This window comes from Barbus barbus (genome assembly GCF_936440315.1).
Source record: "Barbus barbus genome assembly, chromosome: 39".
NCBI classification, from domain to species: Eukaryota; Metazoa; Chordata; class Actinopteri; order Cypriniformes; family Cyprinidae; genus Barbus; species Barbus barbus.
Window position 1 is genome coordinate 1,688,402 of NC_136717.1, and position 19,206 is coordinate 1,707,607.

A 19,206-nucleotide genomic window follows, 5' to 3' on the forward strand; every position below is an offset into this window, starting at 1 on the left:
TTGATGCTAGAGGTCAGAGGAGAATGGACCGACTGATTCAAGCTGATAGAAGAGCAACTTTGACTGAAATAACCACTCGTTACAACCGAGGTATGCAGCAAAGCATTTGTGAAGCCACAACACGCACAACCTTGAGGCGGATGGGCTACAACAGCAGAAGACCCCACCGGGTACCACTCATCTCCACTACAAATAGGAAAAAGAGGCTACAATTTGCACGAGCTCACCAAAATTGGACAGTTGAAGACTGGAAAAATGTTGCCTGGTCTGATGAGTCTCGATTTCTGTTGAGACATTCAGATGGAAGAGTCAGAATTTGGCGTAAACAGAATGAGATCATGGATCCATCATGCCTTGTTACCACTGTGCAGGCTGGTGGTGGTGGTGTAATGGTGTGGGGGATGTTTTCTTGGCACACTTTAGGCCCCTTAGTGCCAATTGGGCATCGTTTAAATGCCACGGCCTACCTGAGCATTGTTTCTGACCATGTCCATCCCTTTATGACCACCATGTACCCATCCTCTGATGGCTACTTCCAGCAGGATAATGCACCATGTCACAAAGCTCGAATCATTTCAAATTGGTTTCTTGAACATGACAATGAGTTCACTGTACTAAAATGGCCCCCACAGTCACCAGATCTCAACCCAATAGAGCATCTTTGGGATGTGGTGGAACGGGAGCTTCGTGCCCTGGATGTGCATCCCACAAATCTCCATCAACTGCAAGATGCTATCCTATCAATATGGGCCAACATTTCTAAAGAATGCTTTCAGCACCTGAATCAATGCCACGTAGAATTAAGGCAGTTCTGAAGGCGAAAGGGGGTCAAACACAGTATTAGTATGGTGTTCCTAATAATCCTTTAGGTGAGTGTGTGTGTATATATATATACACATACACACACACACACACACATCACACATGCATGGCACATGGGGAGGGTAAGTGAGACTGGATGAATGAAACCGGACAGAAAAAGGGGAAAAGAGGCTCAGTTGACCATCTGAAAGAACCATCAGTCTCTAATTCAAAGCACGGTATACAATATCTTACAACAAACCTCTGTGTGGTGCAGGGAGCGATACTTGCAACGAGAATGAGAGTCCCGTGAAGCTTCTGAAGAAGGTCTGGATGGTTCCATTCGATGGCCGAAGTTGCAATCTTTTGAAACTCTGAGGTGTTTCTTGACTTTGTTTGGGTTGAGAGAGTCCTCTCTCCTAAGTAAGCACATGGCTGGGTGTAAAATGGGGCCTGTTGACCCTGTGGGCTGCAGCGGCCGCAATCCATAGATGAAGATGCAGAGACTGCTGGGAGCGGGGAGAGAGAAATGTCTGAGCGAAGGCCTTTCCATGATGGTGAATTCCAGGGTTGAGTGGAGTTTAATACCACTGGAGTTCATCTTAGTGGTCAGGAGCCATCTCCCCAGGTTGGGGAGACCGCACACAGCTTTATGTTAGGGCCTGCCGGGCACGGCCACACCGGCTCAGGCGCTCCGTGAGTCCAACCACTCAGGCAGCAATCGGAAGATTTTGCAGAAGAGAGAGGCGGACCTGTGCGTGAGCCCTTTAAAGTCAGGGAAGAGTCACACCTTTCAGGATGGGCTTGATCAATGAGAAAGGCTGAATTTCCAAGCGGGAGGCTGGAAATATTGGGGGGTTTTATGACCCTTTGTCTGAGGGCATGGTTCGAAAGGCTCTGGCAGTCTATACTTTGATTAAATTACACACACACCTGGCATTCTCTGAGAAGGTGGTGTACACCAAAGTGTGCGTCATCAAATGAGCATTAATTTGGTAGGAGACACGATATAGGTGGGGTTACATTAACAAGTACTTCACTCATAAAGCATGCATAAAACAAAATACAATGCAAGAGACACTATACAAGACAGTTAAAATCATACACACAAGGTCCTAGGATGCATGTTTATCTGTAGAAAGGTTTGTCTATGAGTGACAAGGAGGAAAGTTTTGTTTGTATGGGCATTGCGTGGGTTTCAGAAGGGTCCGTTCTTACGGCACGTCACATCTCACATACTTTTGAGCAATAAAACAGTCTTGTCAGATGGTTGCCCTGGTAACTGAGCCCTTTAGGGTGCTCTTTCAGGGGGGAAGAGTACATAGACCCTCACAGATTTTTTTTGTTGAATGAGAGGGTTTGCTGGATTATTCATTAAATATAAATGTGTCTCTGATTGGTCCGATTGCTACAACTCATGGCTTGTTAATACATTATTTTGACATGACTTCACTGGAGGGGGCCCAATCATAATTAATTCACTGTTAACTACCTACTAAACTCAGCTCATGATTTATTTTATACGTACTATCAAATACACACGTACTAACACAGTGAGTATTCAGCCCGGTTAAGAGATGTGGTGTGGAAATGTTACAATCTACAGCATTCTACAAATGTTTGTGGATTTTGAGGCTTTATTTTTATTTAGCTGTTTATAAGTCACAGCGGGGTGAGTTTAAAGGGAAAGAGAACAATACAAAATAGACAAGATCAATCATAAAGCTGAAGATGTCAAAAGCTCAAATTATGATATTAAATTATTTTCATTTATTTCAAAGAGTTTTTCTTATTATTTCTTAAAGAGGCTGTTTGATTTAGTTTACCCATAAATGTTAATTAATGCATTAATCAAACATGTACTAACATGTAATTAAGGCTGCCGTTATTCATGTGTGAATCCATATGACTCCAGTTGTAGTTATAGCTCTTCATTAATTCACGATTAGTTAACACCTTTAATAATCATTCGTATTTGATGAATTAATTATTAATTTAGGCATTAGTACATGATTATTCATGTACCCTTATTGTAAAGTGTTACCTTTTTTATTTGTATTTTGCTGTGTTTATGCCGTATAGTCGCTATATGCAGTCCTTGGTATGGCAGGATGACTTGTGCTTATTTGTTGAAATCACTGTATAATTGAGCTTTTAAAAGTACTTTTAAGTTATAAAGAAAGTCTGCAGTGAACACTGATGGTTTAAACCTTTTGTGAATGTATTTTGTTTAAAAAAACATAACTTTGAATTGAAAGTATAGTAGAAAACAAGGGTTTTGTGAACAAAAAATGTGGCCTTGCATTATTGATTCGGAGAGGGGTTGAGGGCTTGGAGTAAAGAAGGTTGAGAACCACTGCTTTAAAGAAATATTCCAGCAGTCTGGGTTCAAAGTTTATCTCACTCAACAGCATGTTGATTACCACACACACAAACATACACAATTCTTTAAAGTAATATACTTAAGAATTAGTTTTGAGCAGTAACAGTAATGATCCCATTATGACACTGTGATGGTGGTGTAGCTGTGCATCTCATCATGAGGTTGGATATAAGGAACAAGCATGTGCAATAAAGGAAAATGCTGGTATGTTGCATGCTAAAAGCTCATTTAATGGTGATTTTTCAGGAAATCTGACAGGCATGACATTTTGCATTACAGAAATTGATAAGGTTTGCTGTTTAACATTTACCAGGAAGTTTGACACAGTTCAAGTTTATTTTAATTTCTGATGATTTCTCATAACTGTAGTTGCCATGGATCGAGGCTGTGCGTATGTCATGGTTGTCGTATACTCTAGTGAGGTCAGCGGTAAATGGGGCGTTAGTTATAAGGATATTGCTGTTCATTACCAAGGTACAAGAACTGAGGGGTGGAATTTCTAAATCCTGAATGAACCCATAAGCATTTTTCTTAATATTTGAATTAGTTTCTTTTTCAGTGGAACTAATATCTACTTTTAGACCCAACTCGGCTACCTCTGCAATTTTAAAACCGACTGACCCTCCAATTAGCAAAGTGTTACCAATTTCATAGGTAACTGTTTCTTCAAAGCTATTGTCCATGTTCACCTGCTGTTTCATTACATTACAGTTGTTGTTAACAATTGTTAAATTCCGAAATAAGTCTGGTTTTTTGTTTCTCTGGACTAATTCAGTATAGTGAATATTTGTCAGGTATTCCTCTTTAATATTGTCATACTTTACAACAAGGACTTCTGTCTTATCTTTAGGTTTTGTCAATTTAAATGCTGACCATATTGTATTCTTCATGTGTACTAAATCATCTCCACGTCGAGCAATAATGTATCCATTACAGGTCTCAACTGGGAAAGATGGCTTTTTGGTCCATGAGAATTCCTTCCATTCCAGATCTTCTATATTATCTGGATTCACAAGAAACTTTTCAGCTGTTTGAGAAGGAGACACACACTTCTTATTTGTCGTGTTAGCTAAGCAAGGCTTACATTCTTTATCGAATGCAATGTAATAATTTTGGTCGTTCATGGAAACAGGGAATATATCCTCGTCAGTTGTATTTGGTTCCCATTTGATGTTGCTGCTGAACGGAGTTTTGCTTTTGTCATTTTTCTTGTTTTTAAATAATCTCAAAAGCAAACCCCGCTGTGATCTTCGATGAGGATGATGAGAAAGTTCTGCAAGACAAATCCAGAACAAAACCAATATCCTGTTAACTATAGATTTTACAAAATTAATAAGACAGTGAACTAATATATTAAATTATTTTTAATTTCTTCCTGATCTACCACCCTCTTTTGCTTTAGTGTGCCAATAGAAAATGTACATTTCAGGTTTCCAAACTTCCTTTTCGCAAACATATAATCCAGTGACAAGCAGATGTGGGTAGAGTAGCCAAAAACTCTACTCAAGTAAAAGTACTTTTAATTAATTTCTCAAGTAAGAGTAAAAGTAATAATCCTAATAGATACTTGAGTAAGACTTGAGTAAGAGTAAGAGTAAAAAAGTATCCAATGAAAAAGTTACTAATTATTTTGTGTGTGTGTGTATATATATATAGATTCAGATCAGAAAATTCAGACCGTTTTGCAGGCTTGCACGCAAAAAAATCTTTTTACATTGGGTAACATGTATGTAACACAAAATAACTTTAATTGAATCAAGTGCTGTGTTGGTGTTGCAGGGTAGGTAAATGTAAAACAGTTTCAGAATTAAAGAAATCATACATACCAGCTCTTTCAATCTTAGAAACATCATCTGCTGGAATGGCTTGGCTGGAATCCCCCACAGTATTTTGTAGACTGATCAGCAGCAGAGCAAAGATGACTATTTTTAAACCCATCATCAATTGTCGTCTGTCACGTTATCTATAAAATGACACAGAAGAGTCAGACCCGATGCATACACATGAAATTTCAAGTTCAACAATGCAGTTATCTCACCAATATCTCAGTTAGTATTTTGACATAAAACTGTACTAATCTGGAATCAAAAGTCATTATAGACAATAAAGCTTTTGCATAACATTATCCATTTCAGAACTTCCTGAGAAAAAAATTAACCTAATAAAGCATGTTTGAGTTTACATGTCAAAGACTGGACCATGTCTTACCTGTGGATGTTCACCTGTGAGTTGCTACTTCACAAGCAGTCTTCACTGGCACCTGTACACTGCATTTTATTTCCCTTGCTTGCACTTATATTCCAGCCCAATGCAAATGCAGATTTCCATATCACCATATATGTTCAACTATCTGAAATATGATGGAGGGCCATTGTCTGGATGTCTTTATCTATGTCTTATGAAAGCAATCTGCTTAGTGTGTTGGAATATGAAAACTTTGATAAATTACTCATCCTCATCTTGGTCCAACTGTGGAGGTGCAGGACTCATTTCTTGGTTTCATGTTGAAAGGGTGACTTATATACAGTAGATTCATTCACACATTCTTTGTTTAGCTCACAGGCAGCGTTTAAAAACATCATGCCCACCTGTTGTGGTAAAATACTCACTCATATCAGCAACTGGTAATGAATTTAATTAGTAATGAAGTTTTTAAAAACATCATTTATTTTATAATTTGAGGTAATTTTGTCATGTATTTGCAAAATAGATTAACCAGCTCAACAAAATCTGACAGCTGGACACCCAAATATTTACAATGTTTTTATACAACGCAGATTAATGCGAGACTTTTCCGCCAATACCACGTTTTAGCGAGACACGAAATACGTACTAATAAGTATATATCACTGCAGTTTCCAAAAGAAATGTCCACTGAGTGGCGGTAAAACACGGGTTCAATACGTGAACCCTGGCACGTTTTTATTATGTTGCTTCAGGTACGTATTGCAGCGGTTCAGAATTGTCACTAAAAGTTAATGCCCTATCAATATGCCCTACAACAAACCCAACCCTAAACCTACCCGATAGTGTTAACAAATGCAAAACTGATATAAAAAGGCATTTGTTGATGTAACCGTGCCATTTGAACTTCCTTTTATGCAGATTTGAACTTTTGTCAAACCGTAGTTACACAGAATTTGAACCAGGGCTCCTCACCTCTCAAGTACGTCTCCGTACTCCGTGAGCTACCGAACAAACCTATCATCTATGAAATCCATAGATCAGACCTGCAAACTCATCAGAGAAAAAAAAGGTGACAGTGTTGGGGGGGGGGGGGCAGAATGGGCGACGCCGACACTGTGAACGCATCAGCCTTGCACGTTCGCCAGATTCTAAACAGACATTGTTTACAAGTAATGCGGCGCATCCAATGCAACAAGACGTCAAATTGCTTTGTTACACTGTATTACTCTCGCATCAGCTGTTGTCTAAACAGTATACAGTACCCATATCAACACATCAAAACGCTTTAAAAGTAGGGCTACATCCAGCTGACTTGAATGACTGCTGCGCACACGACAACCTCCATAACGTGTCGTTAATCAGGGTAGCTCAGAATTGGAGTAGTAGCCAGAACTCAGGGCAGAGCACCTGGCTTAAGTTAGGGGCTAATGATAAGGTTGCAACCTAAGTTGGCTATCTGAAATACTATATACTTACGTAGCAAGCTAAATGGTTAACTTTAGTTAGCAAGACGGTCAGACAATGCAAGAATTAACATTACAACTAGCTAACAATGTTAGATGGCTAGAAAATGTGCAATATGAAAAATTTCACTGTCTTTGCAATTGCCTTCCTTCTGATCCAAGTGTAAGGAAAGAGTGGATGAACTTATTTTTTAATAAAGTTCCAAACCATGTCAGTAAGAAATTGATCCTTTGTTAACTTCATTTTACCATGGATTCGTTTACAAACAAGGCAAAATTCGACATGGGATTTTCAAAAAGATTGAAAGTAAAAGACGCTGCAGCACACAAGAGTGAGTAACGTTTTTATTACGTGGTCACTATTGCTTTGTCTGTTAAACAGATCGTTTGATATTGAAGATGCAGGATCGTGGTTGTCCTGCATCTTCAATAAACAAGCTACAGATAGTCCAAAATGCAGCGGCTAGAGTCCTTACCAGGTCAAGAAAATATGATCATATTACCCCAATTTTACATTCTCTGCACTGGCTACCTATTAAAGTGCCCCTATTATGGGTAATGAAAGGTTCATATTTTGGTTTTGGGAGTCCCCAACAACAGGTTGACATGCATGCCAGGTCAAAAAGCACTTTCATTGTCTTATAATGACTCCCAAACAATTCGCTCAACAATGAATTTTTCCAAACCCCAGCAATATGCACATTTTTATTATCCCAGGTGTCAGTTTTTTTCTTTATATAATAAATATTTTATTTTATAATATTTGACTCGTTAAAGTGATTTGCTGATTCATTCAGGAACAAAGTACGTGAGTGTCTGAATGGGTAATTGAATCATTGACTCACTAGATTCGTTTAAAGACGTAGTTCATTCATAAATGAAACACCGCTGTGTTTGAATGGAGATGTGCAGTGGACAAAATAAAGGGCAATGGAGAAATCAAGAGTTTGGAAACCACCAGCGACTCTACAGCCAACAGAGCAATTTTGTCTTTACTGTTCCAAATGTGAAAGGTAGATCTCCAAAATAGTTTGAAAAGGGTGAAATATGACGAAAAATTGTATGCATCTTTCTGAAGAACAAAAATTTGACTGCACACAACCTTGATCTTGATTAGCAAATTGGCAATTTGGTTTCAGCTTATGTCTTTTCTACATAATCATAAAAAACGGCTCGGTGTCTGATATGAGTGTGGTTTAGATGGACAATTCAAACCAGTGAGATCATTGGAATTTTGCATAGATAATGCAATGAGGTGGCTAATTCACCTTAAAGCATGTAACAGACATGCTGGTCCACTCGAGGATGCGTGTCAGTGTGACACTTTGCCTCCTCTAGGCGTGACAATCATAGGCATATTAAATACCTAGACGCCTCATTGGCCGCTCGATTGATCCGGGCAACTTTCCATAACTCTCATATCAGGACAGGAGAAAAGATATACCTGATTCGTCGGCAGCTTGGGGCTCTACAGGCCATCACACAGTAATAAAAACAGATCTCAGGGTATTACCTTTCACAGCTGAGACTGAACAGTTGTTTCTGGTTGCTTTTTTAGACAGCTTAATTGGCCACCAGACTATTAATAGCTAGCAATGTGAAAGCTGAGACTTTATAAGAAGTCATAACGTTTAAATGAATTCTTAAGTTATTCATTAACTTATAGTTTATATAATAAACTCAATTGTGTGATGAGCACAATATGTGCAGTGAGCACTTTGACAAGACATGTCAGACTTCATTGCTATGTCACTACTCGTCTACAAAGACTAGGTTTATCATCAATAGATAAGGATTTGACAGCTTATAATAAAATTGTGGACTGGTTATATTTTTGTTCCTTTGTAGCCAATTGCAAACAGGACAACACAAGCCTTAAGAAAAACTCTCTAGATTCGTTTAAAAACGCAGTTAATTCATAAATGAAACACCGCTGTGTTTGAATGGAGATGTGCAGCGGCTCAGCTGTTACTAAAACTATTTTTGTTGACGAATAGAGCAAAATAAGGCCATAGTGTTGTAGTCAGACAATATAAGTCACTTAATATTAACTTTGTTTAATGAACTGTGGTATTAAATCAAGCTCCCATTTTTGAACATATACGTGAAAGTGCACTATCCAAACTTAAACTCTTATAGTTCATGAATGCTTTAGAATACAGACACAAGGTTGGACTCTTTTTAAAGAAGACAATCAGCAGATTACTGCAGAAGTGCAATTATTTTAAAATATGAAAGTAAAAAAAAAGTTATAGAAGTCTAAATTTACTGTTAAGAAAATACACAATACAATTTTTGTTATATTTTATATAAAATAAATATTTTACATAATAGGTTTTAAAACTGATATAAAATTAAAGCCTTATGTCTAAATAAGCTATGTTCCAAATTTGAAGTTGATATGAAACAAATTGAGGTTTCTGTGAGATCTGCCATCAAACTCCATTGAATTTTTCTGTCACAAATGTCTAAATTTCTCTGTCAATATTACTCCGATCACAAACAGACCACCAAATATGGAATCCTGAGAGTCAGTCCTTTCCAACGATATGTATTTAGTCAAGATTATAAAAAGATTTGATTCTAAAAGACCGTAATACATTGTGTAATATGACACTTGGCACCGCCCACTAAGGGGGAGGAGCCCGCCAAAAGATTTCAAAGTACCATTTCCATAGCAACGCAATGTCCGATTTCAAAATGGTTTTCACAGCATGAATTTTGAGGTTTTAAGCTTTCAAATGATATATATACGTAATTTATGGGACGGTGACAGTTAAGAGGTAAATAATCATTAAAAGCTGTCACTCGTCTTAGTTCATTGCGATCCTTACACTGCATAATGAATCTCTTATGTACACTCTGTCTACACTTTGTTTGTTATAATGAGAGGATACGTCTGTCCGTGATACATTACTCATTTGCAAAAGCAAGTAAGTTAGAAACCTTTGAAGCTCCCTCAGCGCAAACACAAATATGCTGATCGGGTCAGTTGCACAGGTGGTCCTAAATATGTTTTCATAGTCGACTCGCACGCAGTAGTTTTCAGTTGCAAATGCAAATTGGAATCGTCCTCTGCTTTTTTTTCTGGTGTGCATTTTACCCCAGACCAAAGAAATTACTGAATGAAACCGGGATGCTTGAAGTTTAAAATATTCTAGCGGTCCCCCCAGAGTGAGTTTTTTTTTAAGGCAACTGTTATTTTAGAACGTTTCCCCTGACTGTTTCCATGGCGACGCATCATGATTGTCACGTGACACACCGCGGCCACAATAACACTGTATGACAGATGGATCGCTTTTATTTCCTTTTTCCTTTTTTATGTAATATATTCCGATTCAAAAATGTGTAAATGAGTATGTTTTGCTGTTTCAACACCTTTATAAATGATCTTGATCGTGATGTGTAACGTGAGATGGGCGCCGGCTGCAGTTCAGAGCTTCTAAAACACAGTATTTCTATAATAAATGACCTCAAATTGCAATAAAATGTTCATATACTGACTTATACACTATATCTTCACATCATATGATAGATCTTCTCATTCTGAACAACTTTGCCGCTAGGATCACTGCTGTTCTTTAAATATTTGAGATTATTTAAATAAACTAGTTTTGTGAACTAGTCGTAGATTTTTAACTCAAAATTAATAAAACCAGTGCAGTACTATTCTCTAGAATCTCTAGGTCTATAAAATGTTGAACATTTGCATTTGGACAACTGTAAACCTGTCATTTTATAATATGTTCTGTACATAATGTACCCAAAGGCCTATAAATCCTAAAAGAAAGCCACAACTGTATAAAGTGATGCATAATTTCATTGTAAACAAGCATGCAAAATTTAAGAGAGATTGGGCAAAAAAATAACACTATAATAGTTATAAAGGTTAAAAACACAGTGTTGTATGAGAAATTGCAATGATCACCACTAGATAGCAGCGGAAGACCACTAATGAGCTCATTAAATGCACTAAAACAGTTCTGTTCATAGGTTTGCTTATGGAGACATTATAAAAATCACTGTTATAACATTTGAAATCACATTTAGTTTTTACAATTTTGTCATATTACAATCACACAGAAACCTGAAAATGACAAACTCTTAAAAAGAGAAGATTTGCTAAAAGTATTGTCACCTATTATTTATTTCAAATATCTATATCTGCAAAAAAATGTGTGTGCATGCATGTCCGTGTATGTGTGTGTAAGCATGCGTACGGAGTATTAATATAATAGTTTAACCATTTCTGTGTGTGTGTGTGTGTGTGTGTGTGAGCCTATTGTCCATTTTTGATGTGTTTCACTGTCAGTTACTACCTTAAAGTGCATGAACCCCGATAATATTCCTAGAATATCTCTTTCTCTTGATGGGACACAAGTGTCTGAATGCAGTTTTTCCTCAATACGCTATTAGTAGTTACTGAAAGTACTTTACTAAAGTAACTCGATAAAAACCCAGCATCGTTATCTCTTGAATATGTTGACAATTTCTTTATGTGCAAATTTTTCACCCACAAGAAAAAGTGTCTTAAATCTCCATGTTTTCCTTTTCTTGTTTAATTTAACTCTCGTTTCATCCCTCAGGCTTCTAAAATAAATAATTACGATGAGTTTTTTAAAGATATTTAACCTTGTCATTGTGCTTTTTTCTGCGTCTATAATCTCATATGATGAATGCACACCCATGATATTTATGTTTGGGTTTTTTATGATTTTTTTTTTTGTTGGTGATACCATCATCTTTCCCTGATCTTATATGTAATTACAAGTTCAGTAATAATAATAAAAAAGATAAGAGTGACAGGTGCACTAACCCCTCATAGCATCTTCCAGCTGAAGGTCTGGAATCCATGGCAGCTTTTATTGGTTTGACCGACATGTCAAACAACCAATCACAGTGCGTTTTGTTCAGCTTCATGTCTAGGGGCGAGAAAATGTGGCCACAATAACAGACTGATGTGTAAAACTCTCTGAAATATGTTAAAGATTCTATGCTGCGAACTTTAAATATTTCACATACTTTTGAAAATCCAGCGTTTATTTGATAAGCACTCGTCATTACAGTTGTAAACACGACGGCTTTCTTCTTTCGGGAGGGGGTTTGGCGTCACGGCATCTTTGTTTTCACACTGCAAAAAATGCTTCTTACTTAGATTTTGTTTCCAGCCAAAATATATAAAAATTCTTAAATCAAGAAGGATTTTCTAGACAAGTAAAAATTGTCTTATTTACAGAAAAAGCAAGTCAGGGTTTTGCTTGAAACAAGCTAAATAATCTGCCAATGGGAAAATTTGAAAAGTAATCTTGTTTTCTGTTTGACATAAGATTATTTTTCTTCATCAAAGTTGTCCTACGACGAGAACGCATTTTGGTTTTAGGACAACTTTAATGAAAGGTTTTGATCCACTTGAAATGTTGACTAGTGTACTTCTGTACATTGATAAGTAAAGTATAAGTTGCTTATGTGATTTCCACCCTGGGATAAAAAAGGCTTTTTCAACAAGAGGTGAAATGAGATGTCAATCAGCATAAATCTACCAGTAGTGAATCAAATGTTGGGGTGGCACCTAGGTTTCATTGCCACCTTGGACATCCTTCTGGCTCTGCCAGTGGTTCTGAGTAGGTCTTCCAGAGGTAAAATGTTAGCCGGTTTAACTGATGCCCATGTAAAGTTGTAACTTCTATGCAGGAAGTGAAAGGCTGCTGCCACAATTCGGAAGAAATCTTCACATTACACAATGTTTGTATTATTTTAAAGATGAAACTAAGGGATTTTATTACCAGTAACAACAAAAAACTCTATACAGTATTTGTTACAATAATCAAACGGTATCAAAACTCGACAGGCTTACATCTGCATGACTTTTTTTCATCTTTAAGTAAGTATTTTTTTTAAATTAGACGTCCTCCTTCACAGTGAGTATGCAGGTTATTTCTGAAACCTCTGTATCTCGTTACTCTTACTACACCGAGGAAGTCTGGAATTGCTTTCGAGAATGAGTCCGTAAATGATCTTTCAGGTCTCTTCGATAGAAGAAACTCTCCTCACACCAAAGACATTGGTAAGGTCTCTCTCCTGTGTGAAGCCGCATGTGGACTTTCATGTTTGGTTTTTTAGTAAAACTCTTTCCACAATGAGGGCAGCTGAAAGGCTTTTCTCCGGTGTGGACTTTCATGTGGTCGGTAAGGGTTTCTTTACATGTAAAACTCTTTCCACACTGAGTGCAAGAGAAAGGCTTCTCTCCGGTGTGAAGACGCATGTGGACTTTCATGTTTGGTTTTTGAGTAAATCTCTTTCCACACTGAGGGCAGGCGAAAGGCTTATCTCGGATGTGAATTCTCAAGTGATCCTTGAGGTGTCCTCCTTTTGAGCAACTCTTTCCACAGAGATGGCATATGAAAGGCTTTCTTCCCATGTGAATTTTGACATGATCCTTAAGCTGTTGCCTGTCTGTGAAACTCTGTTTGCAATGTTGACATATGATCTGTTTCGAGTGAATTCTCATATGCTGATAAATTCTTACTTTAGTTCCGAAACTCTTTCCACACTGACCACATATGTAAGGACATGGTTGAGCTCTGTTTCCTGAGGAAGTTGTTTCAGTGGATTGTTCTGCAGTAATGAAATCAGGTTTCTCACACCGAGCTTCATTCATTTCTTGACTCTCCTCTTTCAGTGGACTCGTGTCTAAAGTGAAAAAGACAGCTTACTGGTACCGAGCAACAGACATCAAATCCAACAATTTTGAATTGACAAAAATTAACACAATGTTTTGTTTGTTTGAAGTTCACATTTAAAAAATAAACCTTCTTTGTCAAAGTTTGTGCAAGCAGTCAAACCTGAAATGGTTTCATTTGTTATATGTGCAGGGTCTGAAGTTTGGCACGGGATTGTGGGTAATGTATATAATTATACTTATTCCCGCAGGTTTCCACCATAACATGAAGGTTGAATGAGTAAATAAATCCAAATATAAAATCAGTCATTTGAAATCTGTCTGTGGGACATACCTTCACAAAGAGCGTGATTTATTCAGTGCACTGCATCCTCTCTCTCTCTTAAAATGCGTAAATGGCTTCACATCTGCACTACAAGAGCGCCTCACGCTGCATTACAAGATTTTAGCGTGTTTCAGGGCAGTTGACAAATGTCACTTGCCCAATCTGGCCATTGTTGCATCGTCACTAAAGTTTACCATTTGGATGTCTTTTTAAGTCTTGCTACTTCAAACATTCAAGCACACGAAAGAGAAATCTTTTCAGGATATTCCCCTTATTTTCAAAAATTTATTTCAGGCCTTTGTGTGATTGCATTTCTTCAATTGTGTTTTAATGTTACATGCATTAAATCATGCAGATATACATTTAAAATAATAATAATAATTATTATTTCCACAGGATGTCACCACATAATGGGACAAAAAAATAGCAAAAATGATGGACAAGGTACTGGACTCCCAACTAAAGCATGTTTCATAAGTCTAAAGGTTTTAGCAATTAAAACTTTTTTTTAAATACTTGCAATATTATGCTATGCTATGTAATCAATGGCATGACATGGTCTAACAATGATAATATTGTTAGACAATATATAGCACACCAAAAAGCCTACTGTCCAGTGTCCACATGTGGCGACACGCATAAATCCACTTTAATTAGGACACTCATGACATTCTTCAAAAATACCATTCATTTTCGTTTCCAACATTTTAATAAGGATCAAATGAGTGAGTTCAGCTTTCAGAATGAAACCAACCTGTTTGTTCCTCAGTATCTTCATGTTTCAGACTGAATACTTCTTCAATCCTTATGTTTCCACTCTGCTCTTTAATAAGCTCCATCTTTGTTTGTTCCTCAGTATCTTCATGTTTGACTCTGAATGTTTCTTCACTCTCATCTTTAATAAACGCCATCTTTATAACGGTGAGTCATGTGGATCTCAGTTGCTTCAGCAGGAGTTTCTCTGTGTTTGAACACTTTGTCCTGTTTAAGATGAGAATAATTAACAGAAAGAATAATGAATTGAAACTACATCTCTGCGTGTCTCAGTCAGCTCCCTAGTTCAGTAAACAGCGCACTGGTAAGAGAGTCAGAGAGAGGTACAAGTAGGGCTCACTGCAGTCCACGAGATCCAGGGGGCGGGGTTGGATCCAACTCTAAGGGGTGGGTTTAGGGATCAGGGGGTGGAGACGGGGTGGGTTCAGGGATCAGGGGGTGGAGACGTGGTGGGTTTAATAGACAGGAGGGGGAGACGGGCTGGGTTCAGGGATCAGGGGGTGGAGACGGGTAGGTTTAGGGATCAGGGGGTGGAGACGGGGTGGGTTTAGGGATCAGGGGGTGGAGACGGGTAGGTTTAGGGATCACGGGGTGGAGACGGGGTGGGTTTAGGGATCAGGGGGTGGAGACGGGTAGGTTTAGGGATCACGGGGTGGAGACGGGGTGGGTTTAGGGATCAGGGGGTGGAGACGGGCTGGGTTCAGGGATCAGGGGGTGGAGACGGGTAGGTTTAGGGATCAGGGGGTGGAGACGGGGTGGGTTTAGGGATCAGGGGGTGGAGACGGGTAGGTTTAGGGATCACGGGGTGGAGACGGGGTGGGTTTAGGGATCAGGGGGTGGAGACGGGTAGGTTTAGGGATCACGGGGTGGAGACGGGGTGGGTTTAGGGATCAGGGGGTGGAGACGGGGTGGGTTTAGGGATCAGGGGGTGGAGACGGGGTGGGTTCAGGGATCAGGGGGTGGAGACGGGTAGGTTTAGGGATCAGGGGGTGGAGACGGGGTGGGTTTAGGGATCAGGGGGTGGAGACGGGTAGGTTTAGGGATCAGGGGGTGGAGACGGGGTGGGTTCAGGGATCAGGGGGTGGAGACGGGTAGGTTTAGGGATCAGGGGGTGGAGACGGGGTGGGTTTAGGGATCAGGGGGTGGAGACGGGGTGGGTTTAGGGATCAGGGGGTGGAGACGGGGTGGGTTTAGGGATCAGGGGGTGGAGACGGGGTGGGTTTAGGGATCAGGGGGTGGAGACGGGTAGGTTAAGCGATCAGGGGGTGGGGTAGGTTCAGGTATATTTAAGGTGGGAGCAGTTGGATCTAGGTCCACGCCCCCTGGATCTTGTGTTCTGCAGCGAGACGCTACTCGAGAGTTAATGGACTTAAATCACCTGATTTAAAATAAATAAATACAATAAACCAGCACTTAAAACAACAAAATTTATAGAAGGTTCATATTTGTTTGTACATTTACATTCAGTCATTTAGCAGAAACTTGTATCCAAAGTGACTTACAAGCGACAACAATAGAAGCGATCAAAACCAACAAAAGAGCAATGATAAACAAGTGCTACGACAAGACTGAGTTAGCCTAGCACAGTACATGTAGCAAGGGTTCACACACACACACACACACACAAACACTCTCTCTCTCTCACACACACTCTCTCTCTCACACACACACTCTTTCTCTCTCTCACACACACACTCTCTTTCTCTCTCTCTCTCTCACTCACACACACACACACACACTCTCTCTCTCTCTCACACACACACTCTCTTTCTCTCTCTCTCACACACACACACACACACACACACACACATAATAAAGAACACAAGAGAAAGTCAGTGTTAGAGGGTCAAATAAAGGCGGTTTGCTCAGGACTCTGCTCGGATTGAGGTTGCTCCACCAGAAGGGAACATATTTATATTGGGAGTTTAGGTTATATTTAATTAGATTCCACTTTCATGAAAACATTTGCAGTTGGTTTGTAACAGTTGTCATTACACTCGTTTGTGTTTGTTATTCTCGTCTCATTTATAGGTTAACTTGCACTGTTTTGAGCAGCGAATCACTTCGTGAAACAATTAATTCAGTTGAGTGAGTTTTGAAAAGCTCCGTTTCTCCATCACTGAATCAATCCGTGTTTATGATCATATCATACACTATATAGAGAGCGATGAATCCGTGTTTATAATATTGATAATATCATACACTATATAGAGAGCGACATGAGACGCTTTCTGTGTCTGCGTCACAATAACCAGTTTATGTCAGATAAACTATTACAATGTCACGGTCAGAATTAATAAATTAACTTTGCAACGCTCGTAAAAACTATAAAGCAGACAGACCGCGTTGTATTCATATTTAAAACACTTTAAATGATCAAAACCACAAACCTCTCTTCAGATGAAACTCAGACGCGCGGCGCGGCTCTGTGACGTCACGCCACCAGATCAAAATAAAAGTCCCGTTCACGCGCTGCTAAACACATATGGATAATAAAACCTACTCAGAGTGAAATACATTTTGAAATAAAAGTAAATATACAAGTGGATATTTGTTTACTATTTTTCCACATGTTTATTTAATTTCAGATTGATGCATTTATTCTGCTCAGAGTTGGCTAAGGACAGTAACACCAGATAAGGACTGAACGCAGTGCACTGTACCCAAAACATTAGTTTTTCAATTATAAGAAGTCTAGCAGTAGAATCAAATGTTTAAATTTACAGTAAACTATCATGCTGGGAAAGGTAACATTTTGCTTTGTGGACTGCTGGCCCAACTGCTTAGGTTTATTTGGAAATGGAAGTGATTTCTATATTTTATTCATTCAAAAGACTGACAGTGATCCCAGTTCTGCACATAAACCTAGCGTGATATATTTGTGTCTATGGTTCTCTGCAGCCAATGGACTACTTGCACTGAGCCTCGTGACGTACTTCCCACTTCAATTGTTACGGATCGCTAGTTTCCGGTTTGGCCACCATTGTTTGGGTTTGTTTTAAAATGTTTAAAAAAAAAGGTACTTTTCGATTTCAGAAACAGCAAAAGAAATACCACGGACACTGTTCCTCTGTGTACAGCTTTGTCAGAGTTTAACGGAGCTTTAAGTCTTCACAGCTTTCCTGCACTGCAAAAATAGCTTTTCTTACTTAGATGTTTGTGTATTGTTTCCAGCCAAAATATCTGAAGATTCTTCAATCAAGAAGGATTTTCTAGACAAGTAATAATTATTGTCTTGTTTTCAAGTTAAAATTAAGTGAATTGTTGCTCGAAACGAGCAAAATAATCTGCCAATGGGGTAAGAAAAATAATCTCATTTCAAACAGAAAACAAGATTACTTCGTTTACCCCATTGGCAGATTATTTTGCTCGTTTGGTGGCTAGTGAACATATGCCGAGATGATTTTACTGGTTCCAGCCACTCTAAGGTTTGCAGCAAACATTTTACTAAAGAGCAGATTATTGAAGCGCAGACAGTTTGGACTCGGAGACCGTTAGTAACCGGTGTAGTGCCAGTGCTCTTCGCTTGGAATAACTACACAATTCAAGCCCCGCGGCCAAGTGTGTGGGAGGGGAGAGAGAGAGACCTGTTGAGGTGGTGTCCGGTGTCCACTGAACCCATTCCCATCGATGCATCATGGATTAGGGTTCCCGAGCCATCATCACTAGACCTGGCATGTGCCAAGAAGTGGAGGAGCTGAATATTGGAGCAGTTAGCCAGCTCAGATGAGGACATTAGATTTTACACAAGGTAAGCCTGAAGTAAATGCTTTATGGTTATAAAACAAGCTCAATATACGTTGATTGCATATACTCGTAGGACAAGGGCATTATGTACAGATCCTGGATTGCCAATGTACACGTCTATAAATGCACCCTTGGTATCACAGGTGCCCTGTAGAATGATGGAAGGAAGAAGCTTTCTGTGGATATAACACTTTTTTGTGGCTCTGCAGGAGGAAGAATCCTGATGTGGCACCCGTCGATCGCACCAGCTGCACATCGGGATACCACATGGCCAGCCCCCACCTCCTCCACCTTTGAAAAATGAATACATTTATGGAGGATGGTCATCACACAGCGTTGTGAACAGTCCTAAGGTGTCTGAAGTGACCCTGTAGGACGCTCCACAGGCAAGCCAATAAACTGTAACCAGCACTTCAATTTCATGGCTCCATCCATGGGCTTTTTGACAGGGCAGCATCTGAACCAGCATGTTGATGCTGTTCCTGTAGAGCCTGAAGGCTGGTCTTAAATCATCTCCAGAATAAAACTTGACCAGGATAGGTACCTGGTCATTGATCAGCGAATACCTTCGAGTGGGACTTTGTTCCTGTTCAAATATATAGATCATGTATAAATTTAGAATGTTTTTACTGTTGCTGTTTTATGTATTTATTACTATATTCCATATTTAATTAATTGTATTTTAAACATATTGTCTGAAAGTCTGACAGAATTAAATTTCCCTCTAACATCTGTGATCTGTTTGGTGAGGTATTTACTCGTACTTGATTTCAGTTTCATTCATTTATTGATAAGCACTAGCACAACAGTCTAGTCCAAATGTTGTAGCCTATATCATTATTGTACA

General features: G+C 39.0%; 1 protein-coding gene and 1 long non-coding RNA gene across 3 annotated transcripts in view; one reads left to right on the top strand and one right to left on the bottom strand.

Moving 5' to 3' along the window:
• The window catches only part of LOC306858963, a 1,377,007-nt gene that overhangs the window by 286,542 nt on the left and 1,071,259 nt on the right, over window positions 1–19,206 (top strand). The window lies entirely within an intron of this gene.
• LOC306858297 (natterin-4-like) lies at window positions 3,391–17,061 on the bottom strand. Of its 2 annotated transcripts, none has more exons than XM_079398749.1 (7): window positions 17,003–17,061; window positions 14,593–14,819; window positions 13,361–13,524; window positions 11,857–11,965; window positions 11,651–11,756; window positions 5,011–5,147; window positions 3,391–4,457 (listed from the first exon to the last, which is right to left on the bottom strand). In XM_079398749.1, exons 6-7 carry the CDS (start codon window positions 5,123–5,125, stop codon window positions 3,484–3,486), a joined length of 1,089 nt encoding a protein of 362 aa, XP_079254875.1. In that variant the 5' UTR covers window positions 5,126–5,147; window positions 11,651–11,756; window positions 11,857–11,965; window positions 13,361–13,524; window positions 14,593–14,819; window positions 17,003–17,061; the 3' UTR covers window positions 3,391–3,483. Both variants share the same exon structure in this region, with proteins under 2 accessions (XP_079254875.1, XP_079254876.1).